Source organism: Aethalodelphis obliquidens, unplaced genomic scaffold, assembly GCF_003676395.1.
Source record: "Aethalodelphis obliquidens isolate GAN/ISIS:26980383/991018 unplaced genomic scaffold, ASM367639v1 scaffold9, whole genome shotgun sequence".
NCBI classification, from domain to species: Eukaryota; Metazoa; Chordata; class Mammalia; order Artiodactyla; family Delphinidae; genus Aethalodelphis; species Aethalodelphis obliquidens.
In genome coordinates, this window is record NW_020837953.1 from 26,862,485 (window position 1) to 26,884,462 (window position 21,978).

Below are 21,978 nucleotides of genomic sequence, written 5' to 3' on the forward strand. Positions count from 1 at the left end.
GTTTTTTTGTTTACTTGTTTTGGACTTTGGGGCTGTTATAAGTGCTTCAATTAGTATCTTTGTGAGACAGATCTTCACGTATATCATAGATTATGTCCTTTGAATTCCTGGAAGTGGAATTGCTGGACCAAAGGATATTTGATATATATTTGCCAATTTGTCTTCTAAGACTGATTTCACCCATTTGTACTCCCACGGGCAATTTTATAGGACTTCACTGGGGTTGCCGGTGTCACTAACTGTCAAAAGCCAACCTAGAACTCCCAGCCGGGCCTCTAGGTTTGCTTCATGTTTTCCCGCCCACTCCGCATACCCGCCGCGCGCCCCACACCCGCGTCCGTGATGGCCCTCCCCTTCCTTACTCCGTTACCGATTCTGTCCAATCAAAAGCAGCCTTCCCCAGTATCGCTGAGTGGTTGGTAAGAGGAAGTTTCCGTCGCTCTCAGGGGTGGGCGGAGTGGGCTGACGGACGTGTCGACGGGCCAGTGTGAACGGCGAGCGGGGCGTGCGTGGCGTGCGTGGCGCGCTGGCCTGGAAGCGGTGGACTTGGGAGGACTGCCGGCTGGTTGAGCAGCGAGAGGTTTCGGCGGCCATGGCTCCCAACGTTCCCATGGCCGAACCGGCTAGAGAGTCTCCTGAAGGCATCCGGGCCGTGCTTCTGGGGCCGCCCGGAGCCGGCAAGGGTACCCAGGTGAGTTGCTGAGCCGGGCTTGTCGGCAGAGCCCGTGGGACTCCAAGGTCAGGGCTGCCAGAGGTCTGGGTCGCCCCTGAGCCGGGCCGCTGGCTGAAGCCTGGAGGGGTACCCTGGCTGGAGTCTGGGGTTCTAGCAGGTGTTTGGGGGAGGGTCCACATTGGAGGTCGAGGGAGTCTGAGTTAGAGTTCTTGAGGGACCCAGGCTTGAGGTGCCGTGTTAGGTGATCCTAAGGACTGATTAGATCCCTTAAGGGTTTAGAAGCTGGGAAGATTTGAAGGGTAAGGTGCGCCCTGGGCTGAGGCATGTAGATTACACAACCCGAGTGGACGCAGGGACCCCAGATTGCCTGCGATTTGGTAGTGGGTTGTCGAGGGTTACGTTCCAGGCACTCGGGGTAGGGGGACGTTTCTGGTAATGACTAATGCCTGAAGGTGGAGTAGCGTCTCCCACTCATGGGGGAAAGCGGGAGCTGGCCTGTGCTGGTTAGGAGTACTGCTAAGAGAAATGAGGTATGACCTGCCTGAGACAGTTAAGTTGGGGGGATGGGAGAGAGTACCTCAATATACAGGTGAGAAAACGGGCTCAGAGAGGTCAGGCGGCTTTCTCAGGTTAGCAAAATTGACTTCATGGAGCCTGGAACCTCAGGGCTCTGAGTGATTGGAGTCTGAAGTTACCTTCTGCTGACCGTGGGGCCTCACTTGGCACCTGGGACATAATGGGCCCATAGATCAAGGTTGGGATTTATGATCTCACTTAGGATTTCGAAGCCCATAGGTTGGATTATCAATATCCTCCTCCTGCCTGGGGTCTGGCATTGCCCCCCCCTCAAGTTTTTGCTTGCTGTTAGGGTCTAAAGAGGGAATTCCTGAAAGTCTGGTCTGCTAAGGGAATGGGGTTCTGGGTGCTGCTCTATGCCCCCTCTTCTGAGCCCTTGCAAAGATTGCAAAGTCCTGGCAGACAGATCATTTGTCTTACTCATTCTTGGGGCTCCTGTGACACCCAGCACATTATTTGATGAGGTTACTGGAAATGGATGAACACAGATTCATGTGGGTGATGAGGAGAAGGGGAGTCTTAGAGATTCAGTTCATTCCTGTGACTTTGCTTTTTGGCTGTGTCTACTAGGTGAAGAAAGACCACTTCCCCTTTTCTCTCTATAGCCAGAGCCGATTTGCCCTTGAGGGTCATTGTTACCCAACCCCCTTGTCCTCAGTAACATTGAATGCTCCTCTTTCCTGTTGCTACCACCCTCAGTTATTAGGTAACCTGCAGTTTAGGAATGTTTAATCCCAAACTCTACGGACTTTTGCGGAGTGACCGAGATAAACGAGGTAGCTCAAATGCATCAGTTGTTTTCTCTTAGTTCATATTGAAGTTAATAATTTCAGTAGTTGTGAAATGGACAACCCATCCCTGTGCTGAGACAAGGGCTTTATAGTTTAGCAAGCTTTGTAACTTCTAAGCCTCACTGCTCTCACCTGAAAAATGGGGCTAATACTTAACCTTACTCATTCAACATGTCATGAGCACCGAACATTGGAGACAGAGCAGTAAAGAAAACTGATAAGGTCCTTGCCCCCCTAGACCAAAAGGTAACAAGGATACTGGAAAATTATGTTATATATGTGTGTAAAGCACACCTAGCTGACAACCTGGCACATACTAGATGTTCACTAATTATTGACTCCCTATCTTAGTAACACATCCCCCCACCCCCCAACTCAGCTGTATCTCGGTGTAAAGGGTAATGTTTTCAGGAAGTTTTGAAGAAAATTATCCTATGAGCTGATTTATAAGGGTGTATGTATGATGGGAGTTGGTCAGAGAAGGCCTTGTAGAAGTCGAGGAGATGTGATTAGAGCTGGGACTTAAGGGTAAGATTTACACAAGTCACTTAACCTCTGTACACCTTTCTCTCCATAACTGGAACAATAGGAATACTGGTGGTTGTAGTTTTAATGGAGTTTTAAAGAACAGTGTTCCTAAATCAGAGGTTGCACAGTGGCAGCCTGCAGCAGAATTTAGCCTGCAGACACACCCCAGCTTTTTATTATGAAGAGTTTGAATACACAAAAGAAGACAGGATTGTGTAATGAGCCCCCATGTACCCATTATCCAGCCCCAGCTACCATCAGCTGGTGGCCATTCCTTCCCCATCCACTCTTCCTTCACAGATTATTTTAGAGCAGCTCCCAGACATTATAACACTTCATTTGTAAATATTTCAGTGTGTATTTCTAAAAGACGAATTCTTTTTTGTAAACAAGCACACTATCCCCTAAAAATAATAACAGCAAATGTTTACATTTCCATTCATTTGTCTCACAAATATGATCATTTCAAGTCCCTTTTAATTTACAGGTTCCCCCCCTTTTTTTTCCTTGCAGCTTTTTTGTGGAAGTTGTTTATTCTGGGAGTATCCCTCTTTCTGAGAATTTTTTTATTGTATCCCCATGCCATACTTAACATCTTCCTCTTTCTTTCCTGTAAAAAAACAATTAACCAGATCTGGGTTCAATTTTTGACCCAACTACATCACAGGTGGCGGTGTGCTGTCCATTAGGAGGCATACTGTGTCTGCTTATCTCTGGTGTTCAGTGCCTGGCTCCAGGAATTCACTGTGGGTGGCAAAATGATGATGTTCTACTTATATCATTCCCTTTTCATTTATTAGCTGAAATATTTCTATAAAGAGAAACTTCTCACCTACTATTTGGTATGGTTTGTACAGTAAGGGTAGGTTAAATGCTTGATTTATTCCTATAATTTGTCAGCTTTCAAAATAATAAGTTGACCACACAGTGTTTTCAGTTGTGAAATTTCACTTAAAAATCCAGAGCTTTCGTTTCTCTTGAGAAGTCAGATCTGGTGGTTCTGGGCCTCCATTCCAGCGTGGCACGCAGTTGAGTGGGGATGCCGCTTTGGGCGGTCCATGTGCTCTCCTGTCCCCTGCATAGCCCTCTTCGCTGCCTGTTGCTTTATTTGACCCACTTCATTTGTGTTGCCTGCCTGGTAAATGTTTGTGATCTTTGATGTAAAATCCTAACCTGGGTTAGTGCCTAGTGCCTGCTCAGTAATGTTTGTTTTCTTCCCACTAGTGCTTCCTTTTATACCTGCATAACTCAGTATTTTAGGTATTTAATGTTGGCATGACTGAAATAATCTGTTTCCTTTTACAACTTTTTATTTTTAACTAAAATAGTTAAACATTTTTAAACTACCTGCTTTTGCATCAACATAATAATGTCTAAAACACCTGGAACACTTGGATTTGTTGTTTTGTTTAAATAACCTTACTTCCCTGTCTCCCTTTTAGGGTTAGATGTTCCTATGGTGTGGCCAAAACGGGTATGTTTTCTGTTTCCTCTGCCAGCCCCTTTCATAGTTTCTTCCATGTGTCCAGCTGACACCAGTTCTTCAAGGCCAGCACACTTAGGCCGTCAGCTGCCATCTTGCAGGTCAGGCTCTGTCAGTTATGTCAGTGCATTGACGCTCACAGTGCAAAAACAACTCTGTGAGACCCATGCTCTTACACCCCCTTTTACAGGTAGAGAAACTAAAGCTCAAAGAGCTTGTGCTCTAGGTTACAGGGCAAGTTATTGGCTGATCTTGCATCTGAATGACTTCAAAGCTCCTGCTCTTTCTGCTGCTACCTGCTGCCCTGGGTTAGATTTGTCTCCTGCCCTATGCATGTTTTGTTGGATAAGTTCCATGCTAGAGATGCAGGGCAGCCCTTGCCCTCAAGAGGGTTTAATATTGCAAAATAGTCACCCTTTGCTGGGTTACGTGACAGACCCTACCCCCCACAGCCAAAGATGTTACAGGTGTCATCTGATTTAATCCTGCAGCCCTAGGAGGAAGGTCCTGTTGTTATCTTTGCCTTTGCCTGGTAAACTGAGGCCCAGTGTGTATCTTGCCCCAGGACATACATAAAGTAGCAAAGATAGGATTTGAATTCGTGACTGATGCTTGAACAGCATTACCATCTTATCTTTGCTATCAATCTAGGTGTAGGGGCAGAAATGAACGTGCATGCAAGCAGTACTTACTAGTGCAGAGTACCATATGGGAAGTGTGAGATGAGTGACTGACAAATGCTAGGACAGTTCAGGGTTAGAAAAGAACTATAATTTGTTGAGAATCTTCCATTCTTCCTCCTACACACCCAGTGATGTTGGTACTAATATATCCAATTTATAGTGATTAAAGGATCTCTGGCCTGAGGTTACATGGTCAGTTAACAGGCAGAGCTGAAATTCAAACACAAGTTTCTGTGCTTTTAAAAAACTTTTTTTTTTTTTTTTTTGTGGTACGTGGGCCTCTCACTGCTGCGGCCTTTCCCGTTGCGGAGCACAGGCTCCGGACGCGCAGGCCCAGCGGCCATGGCTCACGGGCCCAGCCGCTCCGCGCCATGTGGGACCTTCCCAGACCGGGGCACGAACCCGTGTCCCCGCCTCAGCAGGCGGACTCTCAACCACTGCGCCACCAGGGAAGCCCTAAAAAACTTTTTAATTGAAGTATAATATACATAGAGAAAGGTACAGATATCCTAGGTGGGCAGCTTGATGAATTTTCACATGTGAACACACTTGTGTAGCTTATACCCATATGAAGAAACAGAACATTGCCAGCACTGTGAAGGCCTCCTTGTGCTCCCTTCCACACATATACACACACTTCCCCAAGGACAGCCACTAAGGCTCTGGCGGGGGGGTGGGGGTGTTAGTAAAGCCATGTGGTGTCATGGATAAGAGCTAGGGCTCAACAGTCTTGAGGCCAGTTGCCAGATCTGCTGTTACTAGCTTTGTGATCTTGGGCAACTTAGCCTCTGAATTTCATTTGTAAAATGCACATAAAAATAGTTACTACCTAACATATTTGTTATGTATTATACATACTAAATACTGTAAAACAATGCATGGAAAAATTGCTTGGCATCTTGCAAACACCCAGTTAACTGATGTTGATATGATTCCTTCTTGGAGGAAGAAAGGGTAGTTGGGGAGGATTTTTGGTGGGAGAGATATGCTCAGAATTTGACTACAGAGGAGGGTAGAGCTTGGACCAGTAGGAGGAAGGGAGAGGGCATTCTTGCATAGAGAGGATCTTGAGCCGAGGTCCATGGAGAGGCTTATGTTATGTAATTGGAAAGCATATATAGAGCAGCTGTTTGCCGTTGTGCAGGGCATCCTGAGGGGACTTGTGGAGGCAAATTTGAGTAGCTTGGGAGGTATAGGAAGTTGGTTGTGGACGACACTGAGTGCTGGACTAAGGTATGGGGACTTCTCCCCTGTTGCCCTGGGGGAATGTTGAGGCTTCTGAATGTATGTTTGTTGGGGGGTGGGTAGTATGTCCAGCAGTATTTTAGGAGATGATTGCAGCTGCATGTACAGAAGCATTGGAGGTGGAAGTGGGAAAGACAGCAGTAGAAAGATGATTTCGAGGTAAGAAAACAAGTGAGCTTGATTAAATCAAATCTTAAAGACTGACATTTTCCCTTTATTTCCCTAAATGCCAGGCACTATGCTGGATTCTTTTGCGTATATGATTTTGCCAAATCCCCATAACAGCTCTGAAAGTAGACATTGTTGTCTGTACAGTAAGTCCCCTACATACAAACGAGTTCCATTCTGAGAGCGCGTTGGTAAGTCAAATTTGTTCGTAAGTCCAACAAAGTTAGCCTAGGTACCCAACTAACACAATCAGCTATATAGTACTGTGCTGTAACAGGTTTATAATACTTTTCACACCAGTAATACATAAAAATAAAATAAAGAAGACATTTTTAAGCATACAGTACAGTACCTTGAAAAGTACAGTGGTACAGTACAACAGCTGGCATACAGGGGCATAGGGTGAACAGGCAAGAAGAGTTACTGACTGGAGGAGGGAGAGGAGCTGGGAGATGGTAGAGCTGAAGGATCGTCAGCTATAGGAGATGGAGGGCGAGCTGCAGTTTCACTCACGCCTGACGTCGATGGCACAGGTTCTGGTTCCTTGCTGGATTCAACTCTATCTACCCTCTTGAAAAAATGATCCAGTGATGTCTGGGTAGTACCTCTTTTTTTCTCATCATAGATGGTACAGTACCGCTGGATTGCATTCTGAACGGCTGCTGCAACCTTCGTGTACCGTTCAACGTTCAGGCGCTGTGCCTCAAAAACTAACAGTGCCTCCTCAAATAAAGAAAATCCCGTTGCCATTTCCTGCGTCGTGAATCTCTTCAGTTCTGCAGTTACTTCTTCCTCTTGTCTGTCTTCGTCCTTTCTCTGGGCCTCCAATTCCTGGCGCTTCTTAGCAGTACCAGCTACATCACCTCTGCTTTTACACTTGTTTCAGGACACCCTGGGCTTGAAATAAAGACACTATACTTCTGTACTCTATACAGTACTGTACGGTAAAGTACACAAAAGCGCAGCCACTTGTAGAGGAGGCACACACGTGACAATGTATGCCAGACACGTGAACTTACATGATTGGACATGTGAACGCACGTTTGCATCTTTGAAAGTTTGCAGCTTGAAGGTTCATATGTAGGGGACTTACTGTACTCTAGAGATGAAGAAACCAAGGCCTTAAGGCTATATATCTTGTTCTAGGTGACACAGTGAGTAAACTGTAAATCCCGGATCTGTACCACTATAAAACCCAGTCTTACACCCCTGCCCCAGGGCTTCACAATCTGTGTGCGTCAGAATCCCACCATGCTACCCGAAAACCACTCAATCATACATTTCAAGGGCGGGCCTGGCTTTGTATTTTTAGCAAGTGCCCCAGGTGATTGTGATAATACACTGATGTTTGAGAACACTAACCTCACCATGCTGCCTCCCTAGTGGTTTTAGCCATTCTGAACCACACCCCCTTCCCAAACCACAGGTTTCTCCTACAGATGGGGGGCCTATTTCTTGGGCTCAACAGTAGCCCATGGCTAGTGAGACACATGTGTCTCAGGGCCTCAGCAGCAGCTGAGTGTGTCCAGGGGTCAGCAGCACAGCCAGGCCTGGAAGCTTGTTTAAAATGCAGATGCTCAGGGCCCACCCTGTAGAATCAGAATCTGCATTTTAGCAGTACCCTCAGGTGGTTTGGAGTAGGGGAAGCATTCCTCTAAAAAAAGTATAAGCGTGAAGTGTAAGGGGAATGAAATACAGCTATTTCATCAGGCTTCTTCTGTAGTTTGCAAGTAAAGAGTAATGCAAAAAAGAAAGACCTTGAAAGGAGGTCTTTTATTTACTGAATGCCTACGGTGTGTCTGATATTTATTTCATTTTATCCTCACAACAGCCCTATGGAGTAGACATTATCCCTATTTGACTGGTAAGGGAACTGAGATTCTGAGAAATTAAGTAACTAGCCAAAGGTCATAAAGCTATTGAGGGCAGCCAGGGGTCATGTGCAAATCTGTCTGACTCCAAATTTCATGCTCTTTGCAGCCCACCCCATTGACTTCCGTGCAGCCAGCAAGAAATGAAGGAGTTAGTCTTCCGCAATGCCGCGTCTTCCCTCTGGGAGTGTGCTTCCACACAGCCGTAGAATCTAGTCACCTGAAATGGCACAGAAGAGTCCTATGGTTTAGAGTGGTAAAAATTGGAAGGTCAGGTGCTAACAGCTCTTCTCTGGTGTTTTGGTTACTCTTTCCCCTGGAACAAGCCTGACCTCCCAATTTTTCACCCAAGTTAATTTCAGCAACCAAGGAGAAAGATCGGCAGAAAAGCACAGCTCTCTGGGTTTGTGGCCACTGTGCCAGCCCGAAGGACCAGAAGGTTTTCCATCACCAGAGTGTCCTGACCTTCACTGGTTTCCCAAGTGTGGTTTTAAATACCTCATCTGGGTTCCATTTTGCTATGAAGTCAGTGCTCTGAGCTGAATCAGTCCATGAGTCACAAACCAGCACTGTTGCCCTGAGCCCTATCTATTTAGCCTTTACCATGTGCACCTAAGAAAGCTCCCAATGAACTGGTTTGAGCAAGGTTCCCACCCTACTTCTTTTCCAAAACAATTGAACCAGAAAGCAAAGTGTTAAGCTCCTTGAACTGATTCTATTCCTCATGAATTCTGCATTCTTTTTTGCCACTACAAAACCAATGTCGGACTCTCCAGGGTCTCGTCTCTTCTAGTCTTCATTCTGTGGTATAGTCACCAAACTATGAACTCATAGAGGACAGAGTCTGTGTCTCCTATTCATCTGTTTCCCTGGTACCCAGCAAGGTTCTTAGAAGAGGCATCTTCGAAGTATTAGTATTTTCTTTCTGTATGAATGAATATGGAATTAAGACAGGGATTACAGTAACAGCTGATGTTCACTGAGCACTTACAAAGTGCCTGGCCCTGCATATGTGGAATTCTATATAATCTCATCAACCCAGTGATATAGGTACTATTACCATCTCCATTATACCTAGAGGAAATTTAAAATTTAGAAAAGTGATATAATTCTTCTCATGTCACATAACCAGCCGTTGGTGAACCTGGTGTCTGAAACCCAGGCGTTTGACTCTCAAGCCCATGCTCTTAGCCAAAAGGCTATACTGCTCCCTAAAGCTGCTAAGCACTTACTGTTTGCCAGGTGCTCTTCATATATATATCTCATCTGATCCTCACAGCTACCTTCTGAGACAGAGACTTTTTGCCTTCATTTTAGACAAATGTGAAAACTGAGCCTCTTGAGAGGTTAAGTGATTTGGCCCAGATAATGCAGGTACCCTAGAGACAGGGAAGGGAAGAACCGAGTCTGCCTGAGGGAGACTTCCGCGCCTGGCTCCAGCTGCCTCCCACACTGGTGACCGCAGTACTTGACAGCCACACGTCCATCCCTCTGGCGAATATTCATTCAGCACGTTACATGCCAGGCATTGTGCCGGGTGCTTTATATACATAAACTCTTTTAAACTTCCGAGCAACCGTGTGAAGTGTTGGTACTGCTGTTTCTGTTTTTCCCGTTTATAATGGGGAAACTGAGGCTTATGTGTCACTAGTGTGTCTAGTGGAAGTAGTGATAATAGCTGATATTTATGATGGCTTCCTGTGCTAGGTGCACTGTTTTAAGTGCCTATGTATTACCTCATGTAATTCTTAACTATAACCCTATAGTCATATGTTAGAATATAATGTAAGGTACTTTTATCCCAGTTACAGGTAAGGAAATAGGCATTTGTCAGAGTTCACATAGCCAGTAAGTGGCAGGGCCAGGTTCACACCCAGGCAGTCTAACTCCAAGGCCTGCACTGTTAACCATATCTTGTTTTTTGTCTTCCCCTTCATAGGCACCCAAGTTGGCTGAAAACTTCTGTGTCTGCCATTTGGCTACTGGGGACATGCTGAGAGCCATGGTGGCTTCTGGCTCAGAGCTGGGAAAAAAGCTGAAGGCAACTATGGATGCCGGGAAACTGGTAGGTTTGGTGGTACCAGTGAATGTTGATATTCCTCAGAGTCTAGATCTGCCCTGCTTAATAGGGTGAGCACCAGCTACATGTAGCTACTGAAATTAATTTTAATTTAATTTAAAATTAACTTCCTCAGTTTCACTTGCCACATTTCAAGTTGTTGCTAGCCCGCACAGATATAGAACATTTTAATCATTGTAGAAAGTTCTGTTGGACAGCCCTGTGCTGTTGGGTGTTTTAACAAACCGGCACATTATATGAACTTTTACAGTAGCAAGTTACTTGGTTCATTCTGAATTTATGACACTTATTTTATTCACAGTACTCTTGAAGTTCCTTTGTGCCGGCACATTTTGTAATATACCCAGGTTTTTTTGTTTGTTTGTTTTTTACTTTTTTTTTTTTTTTTAAATACCCAGTTTTAAGACCAAGAATGAAACTGCCATCCCTAGGCCAGAACTCAAGGGTGATTCAAGAGAGGACTCAGGAAGTCTCAGAAGTGTTTTTAATCTACTTTTGTGATTCTGTTCTGTGTCTTTAACAGAGGGGTTGCTTGGCAGTTGACAAAAGTAATCCTTCTTATTTGGTGAATATAATAGCATTTCCTCTTGTTTTTAGTCCAGTTGATCTGATTGGAGAAGTACAATTTATTACCTACTAAATGTTTTTTGATTAGTGCCAGAGCTTAATAGTAACTGAGTTATTCTGGGACTTGGCCTTGGGAAGAAGTCATTTTGTGCTTGGCTCTCTGGTCTTTACATATCTTAGAATGTTGGTTGGGGTGGGTGCTGGGCCTCCCGTCAGGCTTTGAGATTCTGGACCTGGGGTAGCCCTGCCTGTGCGCCCAGCTGCCCCTTTACTTCTAGCTTTCCCTTCATGTTAATGAGGCCGTAAGTCAAGCCATAAAGCTAGATATTTTGGACTTTGGGTCTTGGTGGAAGATCCCGTACTGAGAAAAAATTGGGTTGTGGCAATGAGATTACTTATCTCCAGCCTTCACTTAGTCGCAGAGCTTATACTTTGTCCCCAAGTTCACAGCTGGTCCCAGGAGATAAGAGCATTAGCTACCAAAATGGGCAGCCTTCACTCTAATACTGGCAGGGAACTTTTCTTGCAGTGAAAGCCCAGGAGGAAAACTGGTTTTTGGAAGCTAGGAAGGGTCCTTGTTGGGGTTTTTAGAGGGGATCAGAGGAGTGTTGGGCTGGCTTCTTGGTTCCTTGGTTCTGAACCAGTCTTGCCAAGGTCAGTGAACTTCTCTGTTGCTTCCTGTCCGAGACCGCCTGGGTTGCTTTACTGTTAGCCTAATCAAAATTGTGAAACAGGTAAAGTTGGTGCCTTTCTACAATTCTGGTCAACCCCCATTCTCTCCTAGAGCCCTCCTCAGGTGGTCTCTCAGCCATATGTCCTCACTTATGTCTTGAAGACAGCTGATTGCTGAGGAGCTGTTATCTGATTGCTAGGACTCTGACTAATGGCCAGAGAGGCCTTCAGGACCTAAGAAATGGGGGTCTCCTGGTGGGGTGATAGGCACTCCTGTTCCCTCACCCAGATTACTGGGACACAGGAGAATCTCAAGGGAAGAGAATGTGTATATGGCAACCACAGAAATAATCATGAAACTGAATCTTCCAAATGGAGCCACTCCATATTTGCTCTGATTTTTGCTTCTTTGGGGTCAAGAACCTGTTTAGTAATCAGGTTATACAGACATAAACTTATGACCCTGGAGTTGGGCTAATGCCACCTAGTTAATGGATTTAACCCCAAGATTGTTTTGTTCTTGACTTCCAGGTGAGCGATGAAATGGTCGTGGAGCTCATTGAGAAGAATTTGGAGACGCCTCCATGCAAAAATGGTTTTCTTTTAGATGGCTTCCCTCGGACTGTGAGGCAGGCAGAAATGGTGAGTGGCTTGGTTTTGTATCACCATTGCATGAAAGCAAATCCTGGCCCTCTATCTCTTTATTCCTTTGAGGGAAATGGGTCTTATCAAGCTCTGGTAGCTTAGGTGGGCCACACGCTTTTTTACAGCTTGATGACCTCATGGAGAAGAGGAAAGAGAAGCTTGATTCTGTGATTGAATTCAGCATCCCAGACTCTCTGCTGATCCGGAGAATCACAGGAAGGTATTTGTCCCCTGAAGGTCCCTTCTTTTCATGCTTCCTCAGAGCTTTGTCAGACGACAGGAACTGCTCCGGCCTAATCCCAGCCATGAAGCTTAGTGCCGTTTCCACATGGATTGACCTTATGTGGTGACATAGGATGGGGATATGGAAGGAAGAGCAAGGGATCTGAAGTCCAGCAGCAACTCAGTCCTGTCATCTTTTAACTCTGACCCTAGGCAAGTTTCTTAACCTCTCTAAGGCTGTTTCCTCATATGTAGAGAGGAAGTAATAGTACCTGCTTCGAGGACCCATTGTGCATGGTAGATAGCATGTTGTGCATATTTCAGAGCCTTGCTTACCTGGGTGCTTAAGAAGTACTAAATTCCTGGGCTTCCCTGGTGGCACAGTGGTTGAGAGTCCGCCTGCCAATGCAGGGGACACGGGTTCGTGCCCCGGTCCGGGAAGATCCCACATGCCACGGAGTGGCTGAGCCCATGAGCCATGGCCGCTGAGCCTGCACGTCTGGAGCCTGTGCTCCGCAGTGGGAGAGGCCACAGCAGTGAGAGGCCCGCGTACCGCAAAAAGAAAAAAAAAGAAAAGAAATACTAAATTCCTTACATCTGTATCTCCATTTTAGTGCTTTTTAAGTCCGATTTCAGTTGAAGTTGCCATACCTTGCTGTAGGCTTTTTATTATAAAAATAATAGGACCATCTATACAGTTTAGAAAATTGAGGAAAAACTTGCTCATGGTACAGCCAGCTTAGCGAATAACTCTATAATTTTTTTGCGTGTTTTGTTTTAAAGTGCTTATTTCACTATAGTAGTTAACGTTGAACACAGAAATGCTTCTGCTTCTGATGAGTTTGCTCCTAAAAAGTGCCACTGCTTTAGGCTACAGTTTCCTCAGCCCTCTTTCACTACCGCGCTACCATCTGCTTTATGCCTTCCAAAAATATGTGGGAAGCTCTCAACCACTAACAGACCCTCCCATTCTTGTCCTTATTATGGGCTATATAGCTTTTTTTTAATCCCTCAGTCACTTTTTTAAAATTTATTTATTTATTTGTTTTTATTTTTGGCTGTGTTGGGTCTTCGTTGCTGTGCGTGGGCTCCCTCTAGTTGTGGTGAGCGGGTGCTACTCTTCATTGCGGTGTGCGGGCTTCTCATTGCGGTGGCTTCTCTTGTTGCAGAGCACGGGCTCTAGGCACGCGGGCTTCAGTAGTTGTAGCACTGGGACTCAGTAGTTGTGGCTCGTGGACTCTAGAGCGCAGGCTCAGTAGTTGTGGCCCACGAGCTTAGTTGCTCCACAGCATGTGGGATCTTCCCAGACCAGGGCTCGAACCCGTGTCCCCTGCATGGGCAGGCGGATTCTTAACCACTTCACCACCAGGGAAGCCCCCTTAGTCACTTTAATGGAGCCTCAGGAAGGTGGTCAGCCTACCATCTTGAACCAGACTTCCATGACCATTATTTTTAATTGCTGCATGATATTTCACAGTACATGAACCATCATTTACTTAATTGTTCCCCGATTATTGTACATTTGTGTTCTTCCAGTTTTCCATTGTTAAATTCATGCTTTGGCCATCATAGGACATGTAAGTTTTTAAATTAAGGGGCCAGTGTTTTCTGATTATAAATGTTATTACTTTGATTTCCTAATGAGGTTGAACATTTTTCTCCATGTGTCTGCAGTCCATATCTTTAAGGAGAGAGGCAGCAGAGTAAGTGTTAGAGGTGTTCTCCTGGAAGGCTGTGTTAGATACGGTGGGATCCACCTTATATTAATTTTCTTTTCAAATGTCCAGGTTTCATGTTTCCAGCTATTGCATAGGCTCCTTCAGTGCAGGAATTTTGTTTCTTTACTCTGGCACAGAGTAGGCAAGCAAAGTTGATGTAGTCCAAGGAGCAGTAGGGTTGACAAGAAGGGACATGACCAGGGCTGGGGTCCCGGACATTGCAAAGCAGATGTTAATAGTACTAGGTGACACGAGGGGCCTTTGATCTGATCAGCTCAGCTTCCTAAGTGCCTGCTTTGTGCAGGCACAGCTCTGGGAGCAGGGGACCAGTAGAGAATATAGAACAATATGCTGGTGCCCATGTCTGACCTCAGAGCGTCTACAATCCCTACATGAAACCTGGGCTGTTTAGTGCAGTAGGGGTCCAGGAAGACAGCCTGGGGGCAGGGAGGGAAGTCTGGCTAGGACAGGTGTAAAGTCTGACTTGACCTTCCTGGATAGAGAGGATTTTGCTGAGGCTTTCCCATAAGGGAGTAGAGGGAAGAATGAGTATGCATTGAGGGAGAGGCTCTAGCTAAGGCTTCTGGCAAAATGTCTGTCCAGCACTGGAGAAATGGCCTGGGAGGCTGGGTGGTAGAATGAGTGCGGTTGGGAAGGTGGAATGGGAGCCTGGCTGGGGAAGGTCTGCCAAGGAAGAGACGGTAGACATGACTGAGTCAGGAATCATGGGATGTTCTTAAGCCACTAGGCGTTGTGGCAGAAACAGCATTTTGAGAACATTAGCTTGGTCCTGGTATACAGGCTAAATTGAGGGAAATAAGAAACAGACAAGGACCCTACTTGGAGGAGCCTGATGTGATCCACCGGTGAAGTGATGGAGACTGGGGTTGGCTGGTGGGGCACTGAGAGTTTCTGAAGAACAAACTCCAGAATTGTAGAGGGCGAAAGAGGCAAGACTCGGTCTCTCGGTTTGGAAGTGAGTGGTGTAGTGTGGCCCTCTCCCTTACAGGGGAGGAAACAGAACAGGTCAGACTGTGTAAAGGTGTTTTTCCAAGCCCACTTGCGTATCAGTGGCAGAACTAGCACCAAAAACCTGCTTTCTGCCTCCTCATCCACTATGCTGATTATTGCAAGAAAAAGAGTCAGGAACTAGCCAGTTTAATATGGATCTTATTTAAATCTGACATGATAAGGACCCCACTGTAAATGTCTTCAGAATTGGCTCTGACCTCACTTCTATGGGTTATTATTTTATTTCTTGCCGTAAGTATGGCTGGTGGGTTTTGATTTTAACCTATTCATTGTTGGCTTTCTGGTATCATTAGCCTAATGTCTTGTACCATCCCCATTTTGTGGATGAGAAAACAGGTGTCTGAAGTATCACACCCAAGGTAGCAGTGGCTGTAGCATCCCAGCCCGATCCCTCCACATCTTCACCTCCGCATCCAGGCCAGGCTCAGTGGCTTGTAGAGCTGTTTTGGTTGGTACTTAAGACCAGTCCCATTTTAAGAACTTGGAGATTGGTTTCTTTTCCCTTCTAGGGAATGAATCTTGCCTTCTTCTTAAAATGATACTTGGAAGTGGGGAAGGAGCAGTGTTATATGTAACTGGAGGGCTGAGGGAATCTGGGAATGCGCAAGAGCTGATGTAGAGACATGGAGAGGAGAGAATTGTGTTTGTTGCAGCCTGGCTGCTGTGTGCCCTGTGCTTTCCAGAAGGTGAAGAAACAAGGTCCAGGGACTTCCCTGGTGGTCCAGTGGTTAAGACTCCACACTTCCACCGCAGGGGGCATGGGTTCAATGCTGGTTGGGGAGCTAAGATCCTGCATGCTGCACAGCGTGGCCAAAAAAATAGAAACTTCATGCCCCCAGCCCTTCCCAAAGGAAAGCTGTAGCTGAGCCCCGCAGCTTCTGCTCTTCCTCTCCTTGGGTCTCCTAGTGGGTGTCATTTCCCAGTGGATGCACCAGAGGAACCCCTCCAGCAACTCAAATAAAGGAGGGCCCAACCTCGTGTTACATGATTGCAGTCACAGGCCCACTCAGTGTAACTTACTCACTCTGCTATCAACTTGTCCCCCATGCTGTAAATGGACCACCTCATTCTATAAATGGACCACTTGGCCCCCCAAAATATGCTGTCATTAAAACACAGTATCACATTTTACAAACATGTGGCTTCGATAGTCTAACCCAGACTTTCCCAATTGATGTGCTGAGATATTGACCCCCTCAGCCACCAGAGCAAGCACGCTGAGTACTTTCTGTGTATGCCAAGAGGTGGAAAATGTTGGGAAGCTCCGGCCTAACAGACCTTCATGAGGAGAGTAGCCATCAGGTAAATAAGCAGACCTTGGTTGGCATAGAATTGGGAAGCCACGCGAAGCTGTGGGCACCAGCTGCCGAGCAGCGTTTGGCCTGCCTCCTTTCCTTCTTAGGTTTCGGGGCTCCTGTGGTGTGACCACTCCCAGTCAGGAGCGTGGGCTTGTTGCTTAAGGGGACACGGCAGAGATGCAGCTGCCAGCTACATATTCTGTGCCAAGTAAATGCTTCTTCTTGAGCTCTTTATTCTATGACTTAATATGTTGTTTTCCCTGATGCCTTGAATATTTCCCTCTGATGGCTGGGCTTTCTGTGTCTGTGTGGTCGCAGAGCTGTTCAGCATTGTCTGCTGATGTCTACATCCATAGCACATGTTTTTCCTATAGCACCTTTCTGGTTTTATAACCAAACTAGTTTAGAAAATAAGGTTAGTTTCTCTGTCCTCTGTCCCCCATGGCACTTTGTCCAAATCTCTGTTAAAGGATTACCAAATTTATTGTAGTTATTTATTTCCACATTTGTCTCCCCCTCTAAATTAATCACTGTTTGTGAGCAGGGATCGTGACTCGTTGCTCTGTAGCCCCTGAATTCAGCTTAAGGCCTGAATCGGAATGGTCTCACACAGTCGAATTAGGCTGTCATTATACCAGCCTCTTCAGCCAGACACGTATTTTAATGTTGGGTCAAAAGAGAAAACAGGGCTTCCCTGGTGGCACAGTGGTTGAGAGTCCGCCTGCCGATGCAGGAGATGCGGGTTCGTGCCCGGGTCCGGGAAGATCCCACATGCCGCGGAGCGGCTGGGCCCGTGAGCCATGGCCGCTGAGCCTGCGCGTCCGGAGCCTGTGCTCTGCAACGGGAGAGGCCATAACAGTGAGAGGCCCGCGTACCACAAAAAAAAAAGAGAGAAAAAAGAGAGAAAACATACTCCCTCTGGCATATGCCCAGTTATTTTCCTAAGCAAGAGATTCCTATAACGAGGTTCTCTGCTGGATTAAAGTCCTTGCATCCAGCTTCTCTGTCTGTGCTTGTCATCTTGGAGACCCCTGGGGTTCCGGCAGCCTGATTCCTGTTCATTTGCTGTCTTTCAGACTGATTCACCCCGAGAGTGGCCGTTCCTACCACGAGGAGTTCAACCCCCCAAAGGAGCCCATGAAAGATGATGTATGTAAATTCAGGACGGGGAGTTTCCTTTTCTTTCCTTCCTCTCTCTTACTTCGCTTTTTTTTCTTTTTTCTTTCTTCCCTTTGTTCTTCCCATTTTCCCCTTATTCCTACCAATCTTACGAACTTAACCATGAGAAATATTGCTGTCACGTAAATCACATGGGCTGTGGCTCATCTTTAGAGTGTCCCTCCAAGTGGTTTATTGCTTGACCTTGAGGTAGCCACCAGTGCCAGCAACTTCCCAGTGCCCAGTTTGTACCTGTCTTTTGTCCAGAGCAGCCCCTTCCTGGCATCATGGCAACCTAAATGGTGAACTAATCGGGAGAAGGCTGCTTGGAAGCCCCGGATTAGAGCCACGGTTGGAAGGACAGTACTGAAGAGATGTTTGTTGACCAGTCCTGCTTCAGAAGAATATCTTCTCTCTCTAGTGACTGTACTGTGCCCTACAGATTCAGAAGAGCTTGGCCAGGTTAACACTGCCAGGTTCCTATGACAGTCTTTAATTGTTTGCAGATGTAAAAGGGGGGTCTCACACTGTAATATTTGCCATAAATAGTTCACCTTGTCTGTTTTAGAACATGCAGGCAACAGTAAGAATTTCCTGGATTTACCTTTGCCATATGAGACAAGTTCATCAGGTCATACAGGTTCCAAAGCTATCTGGCAACTTAGTCACGTTTCACAGAGTTGGCAGTTCTGTCACTCAGTGTTCCCTGTCACTTGCCACTTTCAGAATGTTGAAGGCCGGCACCCCAGTGAAAACACTGAATACTTATGCAGCTAAGATCCTAATTGCTACCGCATCTGTGATTTTGATGTATTCTCCTGGTCTCAGGGGCCTCTGTCTTTCTTGTTTCTCACCCCAGAAGTGTTTGTCTTGGAAGCTGAACAGCCTGAGCACAAGCCATGAGAGAAAGACCTTGTCTGTCCCCCTGTCTCAGCCCTTTCCTCACAGTTGCTGTTTCAGGCTCCCTGATTTCTCTGGACCAAGTGGTCTGCTCCTGGGACCAACTTGCTGGGAATAGTGAAGTTCTTTATAGTTCTTTATTGGAGGGGGTCTAGAATGTCTTGTCTTTCCCTCTGACGGACTTTGGGATCAGACGGCCTCTCAGATCTGCGTCCAGCATTGGATTAGGAGAACTTGCTGAGTCCTGGCCTTTCATTACCCTCTTCCTGTTCTCAGATCACCGGGGAACCCTTGGTCCGCCGATCAGATGATAATGAGAAGGCCTTGAAAATCCGCCTGGAGGCCTATCACACTCAGACTGCCCCGCTGGTGGAGTACTACAGTAAACGGGGGATCCACTCTGCCATCGATGCCTCCCAGACCCCTGACGTTGTGTTTGCAAGCATCCTAGCAGCCTTCTCCAAAGCCACATGTAAAGACTTGGTTATGTTTATATAATGTTGGGTCCAGAAAGGAGCTTCTTTCTTCTTCCTATCCCTGTTGAAGGAGTGGGCGGGAATGGCAGAGCAGGCAGAGGGAAGCTGCTTCAGGCCAGCAAGAGTATCGTTTGATGTACTGATTAAAAAAGCACTTGCTTCATGTATCTTTGGCGTGTGTGCAACTCTCATCTCATCTGTGTGTGTGGGCGTGTGTGCGTGTGCGCATGAGTGTGTTGGTATAAGTATGTGTACACTCTCCTACTTTCTAATTATAGGCAAGATTGCTTTACTAGCTGTTTATTTCTTTAGCCATACTCTAGGTTTTATTTTTTGACCAAAATAAACTAACTCAGGTATCTACCAGGCATTCCAGTTCCCTAGTATTTTTCCCATCTCCAACAGCTAATTAGAAGTCCTGGGTCACATGAAGTCAGGCAGGGCCACAGTTCCTAGTGGCAGACTGTTGGCCAGAAATTCCATTTGTTTTCTCACCCGTAATGAAAAGCCAAATGAGTCAGTGTGTGGAAAGGGATCATTAATTTTTTCCCCCTAAACAGGAAGGAAAAGGCGCTTACATTATAGATTCCAGAAATTAACTGGGAGAGGGTATCAGCATAGAATGAGCCAGGCCAAGCTGGAATATTTCTGTGAACTGCACCATGGTTCTGTAAAGTAGGAATCATCCGGGACCTGTGTTGAATACTGAATTGTTGCCAAAGAATTAAACCAGGTGAAAGGTCCTTTTGAATTTAGACAGTCTTCTGAACATCCAGGCTGGGCATCTGAGGGCAGCCAGTCCACTTCCCCAAAGAGAGACCAGGGTAGGTTTGTTTTTATTTTTAATGTTCGCCTCTGTTTCCAAGTATGAACAAAACAGTGATTTGAGGATCATTTTGGGATCGTTTTGATTAGAATTTATTCAAACCCAGTCTCTCTGCAGGATGTGAAACCCAAATCAGATGTATCCCTTTTAAACTCAAACCATCTCCCTTCCAGATCCAATCCTTCACCCCTTACGTCATGATGGTGGTGGCCAGTCTCCCCAAGAAAGGATCACCCCAAAAATAAGATCACCTATGGCAGTAACCAGCTTTTATTCTTAACCTCAGCTCCCAGCTATTAAACATTTCCTGAGGTCCGTGCTGTGCCTTTTGGTCTCTGGTTTGATTTGGGGCAAACAGATGAATTAATAGACTGCTGTGAGGGACCACAAAAACAGCAGCCTCTGGAAAAAAACCATGAAAAAAATCAGTGGCAGGTCCAATAAATAATGCCACCTGCCCAGTGTAATCTGCTGACTCAGTTTAGTGGACTATAAAGTGTCCAGTCCCCATCTGACGTGAGTTCTCCTGCTGTCTATGGGCCCGCCAGAGGTTTTGTCCTCTGTCCACCTGGAAGCTGGCTATGGGTACAGCTTGCAGGTGGACAGAGTGGCCATCTCGTGTCCCTCTTTGTCTGCTTCAAGTGAGTGTCTGCTGACTCTGCTCTGCCTTGTTTCCCTGGCTGTAAACTAACTCCATCCATTCTCAGCGGAAACCCAATCTGGCATGGGGTGTTTCTGGGAAGCACATGACTTCTGGGAATGGACAAGGAAGGGCAGTGAAACCAAAACTGTCAGCTCTGTCTGTGGGGATCTGGGCTCCTTCTCTGGGTGAGGGTGGCCTCGTGAATCTTGGAGTCGATTCCTCTTCGAGTAGGGACAGTTGCAGGCATTTGGCCTCAAAGGTGAGGTCCTTGAATGTTTGCTGATAGAGTGTGCGTGATCCTTACTCAGATATTTGTCATCCGTCTATATGCATTCACGTGTGCACACACGTGCGTGTGATTTTTGGGCTATCAGTGAAAACTGGAAGATCGTCGGGGTTGCATATGCCCTTTTGGGGGTAGGTACGATTCAATTTTTGCTTCGTTTAATTCCAGAACCTTAACCTCAGCAGGCATGAGAGCTTTCACCTGGCAGAGAAATGTCCGGTGTTTAATGCATTTGGTTGCCGGGGCGTGCATGCCAAGCTTCTCTGATATTTACTTGGTTTTTAAAAACCCATTTTGTTCTCTCTTGTTTCCTCTCTATTTCAGCCTAGTAACAGAAGGCCAGGCGAGACTGCACCACTGCTCATCACCCTGCGGCGTGATCCCTGCTCTTAGGTGCTGGGCAGAGGGGAGGGGTGGTCAGGGTAAGGATGGAGAGGGCGGAGTGGTGAGAGCTCAAGAGGAGAATGGGAAGAGCAGCAGTGCTGTAGTGAAGCAACTTCTTTTCCATGGAGTAGGAGCCTTAAAAAGTATAAGCAAAGGGAAAAATTGATTTTTTAGAACACTGATTGGAGGGTATAAATAGAAACAGGGAGATGCAGTATTATTTCTAAGGAATCACGTTGTCATTTACTCCAGACTGGTGACGATATTTTTTAAAGCCAGTGCCCTAAGACCTCAGCTTTTATCAGAACCTCATGCCAGCCCAGGAATGCCGGAAATCACACTGTTGTCCTGTCTGTCCTGTAGCTTGGAACAGGGCAGGAGTTGACTACTAACCCTGGTTCCCCATACCATGAGATCAAAAAGTCATCTCCCCATTTGAAAGAGATATAGAGTATGTTCATGGGGGTAGTGGCTCAGCAAATCAGGTTTACTGGAGTCATGAGGCAGGTGGAGCAGGCTGGTCTCACTCCCTTCCCAACTTACCACTGATGTACCAGCCCGCCGGCTCTCGTGGTTAAGCCCTCGACAGCCACCCAGCATATGCCACAGTCCCACACTCTTGCCTTCCTCCATCCATGTCGTGTGAAAGGACCCTTTTTAATAAATGAGCAAGTGTCCTAAGCGACCTTATCCAAAGATTGTCCTTTCCATCCTCAAATCCTGTGACTGGGATCACTCAACAACACTGTGATGTATTATTTTCAATGAGGTGCCTTTCTTAACTGTCCAAATGCTGCCTTGTTCAGCCCCTAAATCAATAAAGTGTGTTAAATGTTTGTATCCCCTGTTGTGGCATTTTTTTAAGGGGATGTGGGCCAGTAAAATGACTGAATTCTGGATCTGACATTGAATTCCGGATCTTGTGGTCACTGGAAGTCGTGAGAAGGCAGGAAGGTCCAAGCGTATGTTCATCAGAAGAGCCTGCACCCTCTTGACCTTCAGCTGATTTGCAGGATTTTCTTGAGCCCAAGGACAAGGCAGCTTGGTCTAGTG

General features: G+C 46.2%; 1 protein-coding gene across 5 annotated transcripts; it reads left to right on the forward strand.

Annotated features, from left to right (window-relative positions):
* The first annotated feature begins 510 nt into the window (after window positions 1–510).
* AK2 (adenylate kinase 2) lies at window positions 511–21,765 on the forward strand. 5 transcript variants are annotated; one of them, XR_003433331.1, is made up of 7 exons: window positions 536–691; window positions 9,958–10,083; window positions 11,869–11,979; window positions 12,108–12,202; window positions 17,329–17,401; window positions 18,587–20,672; window positions 20,866–21,765. XR_003433331.1 is itself a non-coding variant. In XM_027109226.1 (7 exons), the coding sequence occupies exons 1-7, from the start codon at window positions 593–595 to the stop codon at window positions 20,868–20,870; spliced, it is 705 nt and encodes a 234-aa protein (XP_026965027.1). In that variant the 5' UTR covers window positions 537–592; the 3' UTR covers window positions 20,871–21,765. The 5 variants fall into 5 exon arrangements, 4 of the variants coding, with proteins under 4 accessions (XP_026965029.1, XP_026965026.1, XP_026965027.1 ...); XM_027109226.1 differs by having other exon boundaries at window positions 537–691; window positions 18,587–18,782; XM_027109227.1 differs by adding an exon at window positions 4,011–4,042 and having other exon boundaries at window positions 588–691; window positions 18,587–21,765.
* The last annotated feature ends 213 nt before the right edge of the window (window positions 21,766–21,978 follow it).

Coding starts and splice junctions, on each gene's coding strand:
- AK2 (XM_027109225.1), top strand. CDS start 593: ATGGCTCCCAACGTTCCCATGGCCGAACCGGCTAGAGAGTCTCCTGAA. Junction 692..9,957: donor GAGCCGGCAAGGGTACCCAG/GTGAGTTGCTGA, acceptor TCCCCTTCATAG/GCACCCAAGTTGGCTGAAAA. Junction 17,402..18,586: donor AGGAGCCCATGAAAGATGAT/GTATGTAAATTC, acceptor TCCTGTTCTCAG/ATCACCGGGGAACCCTTGGT.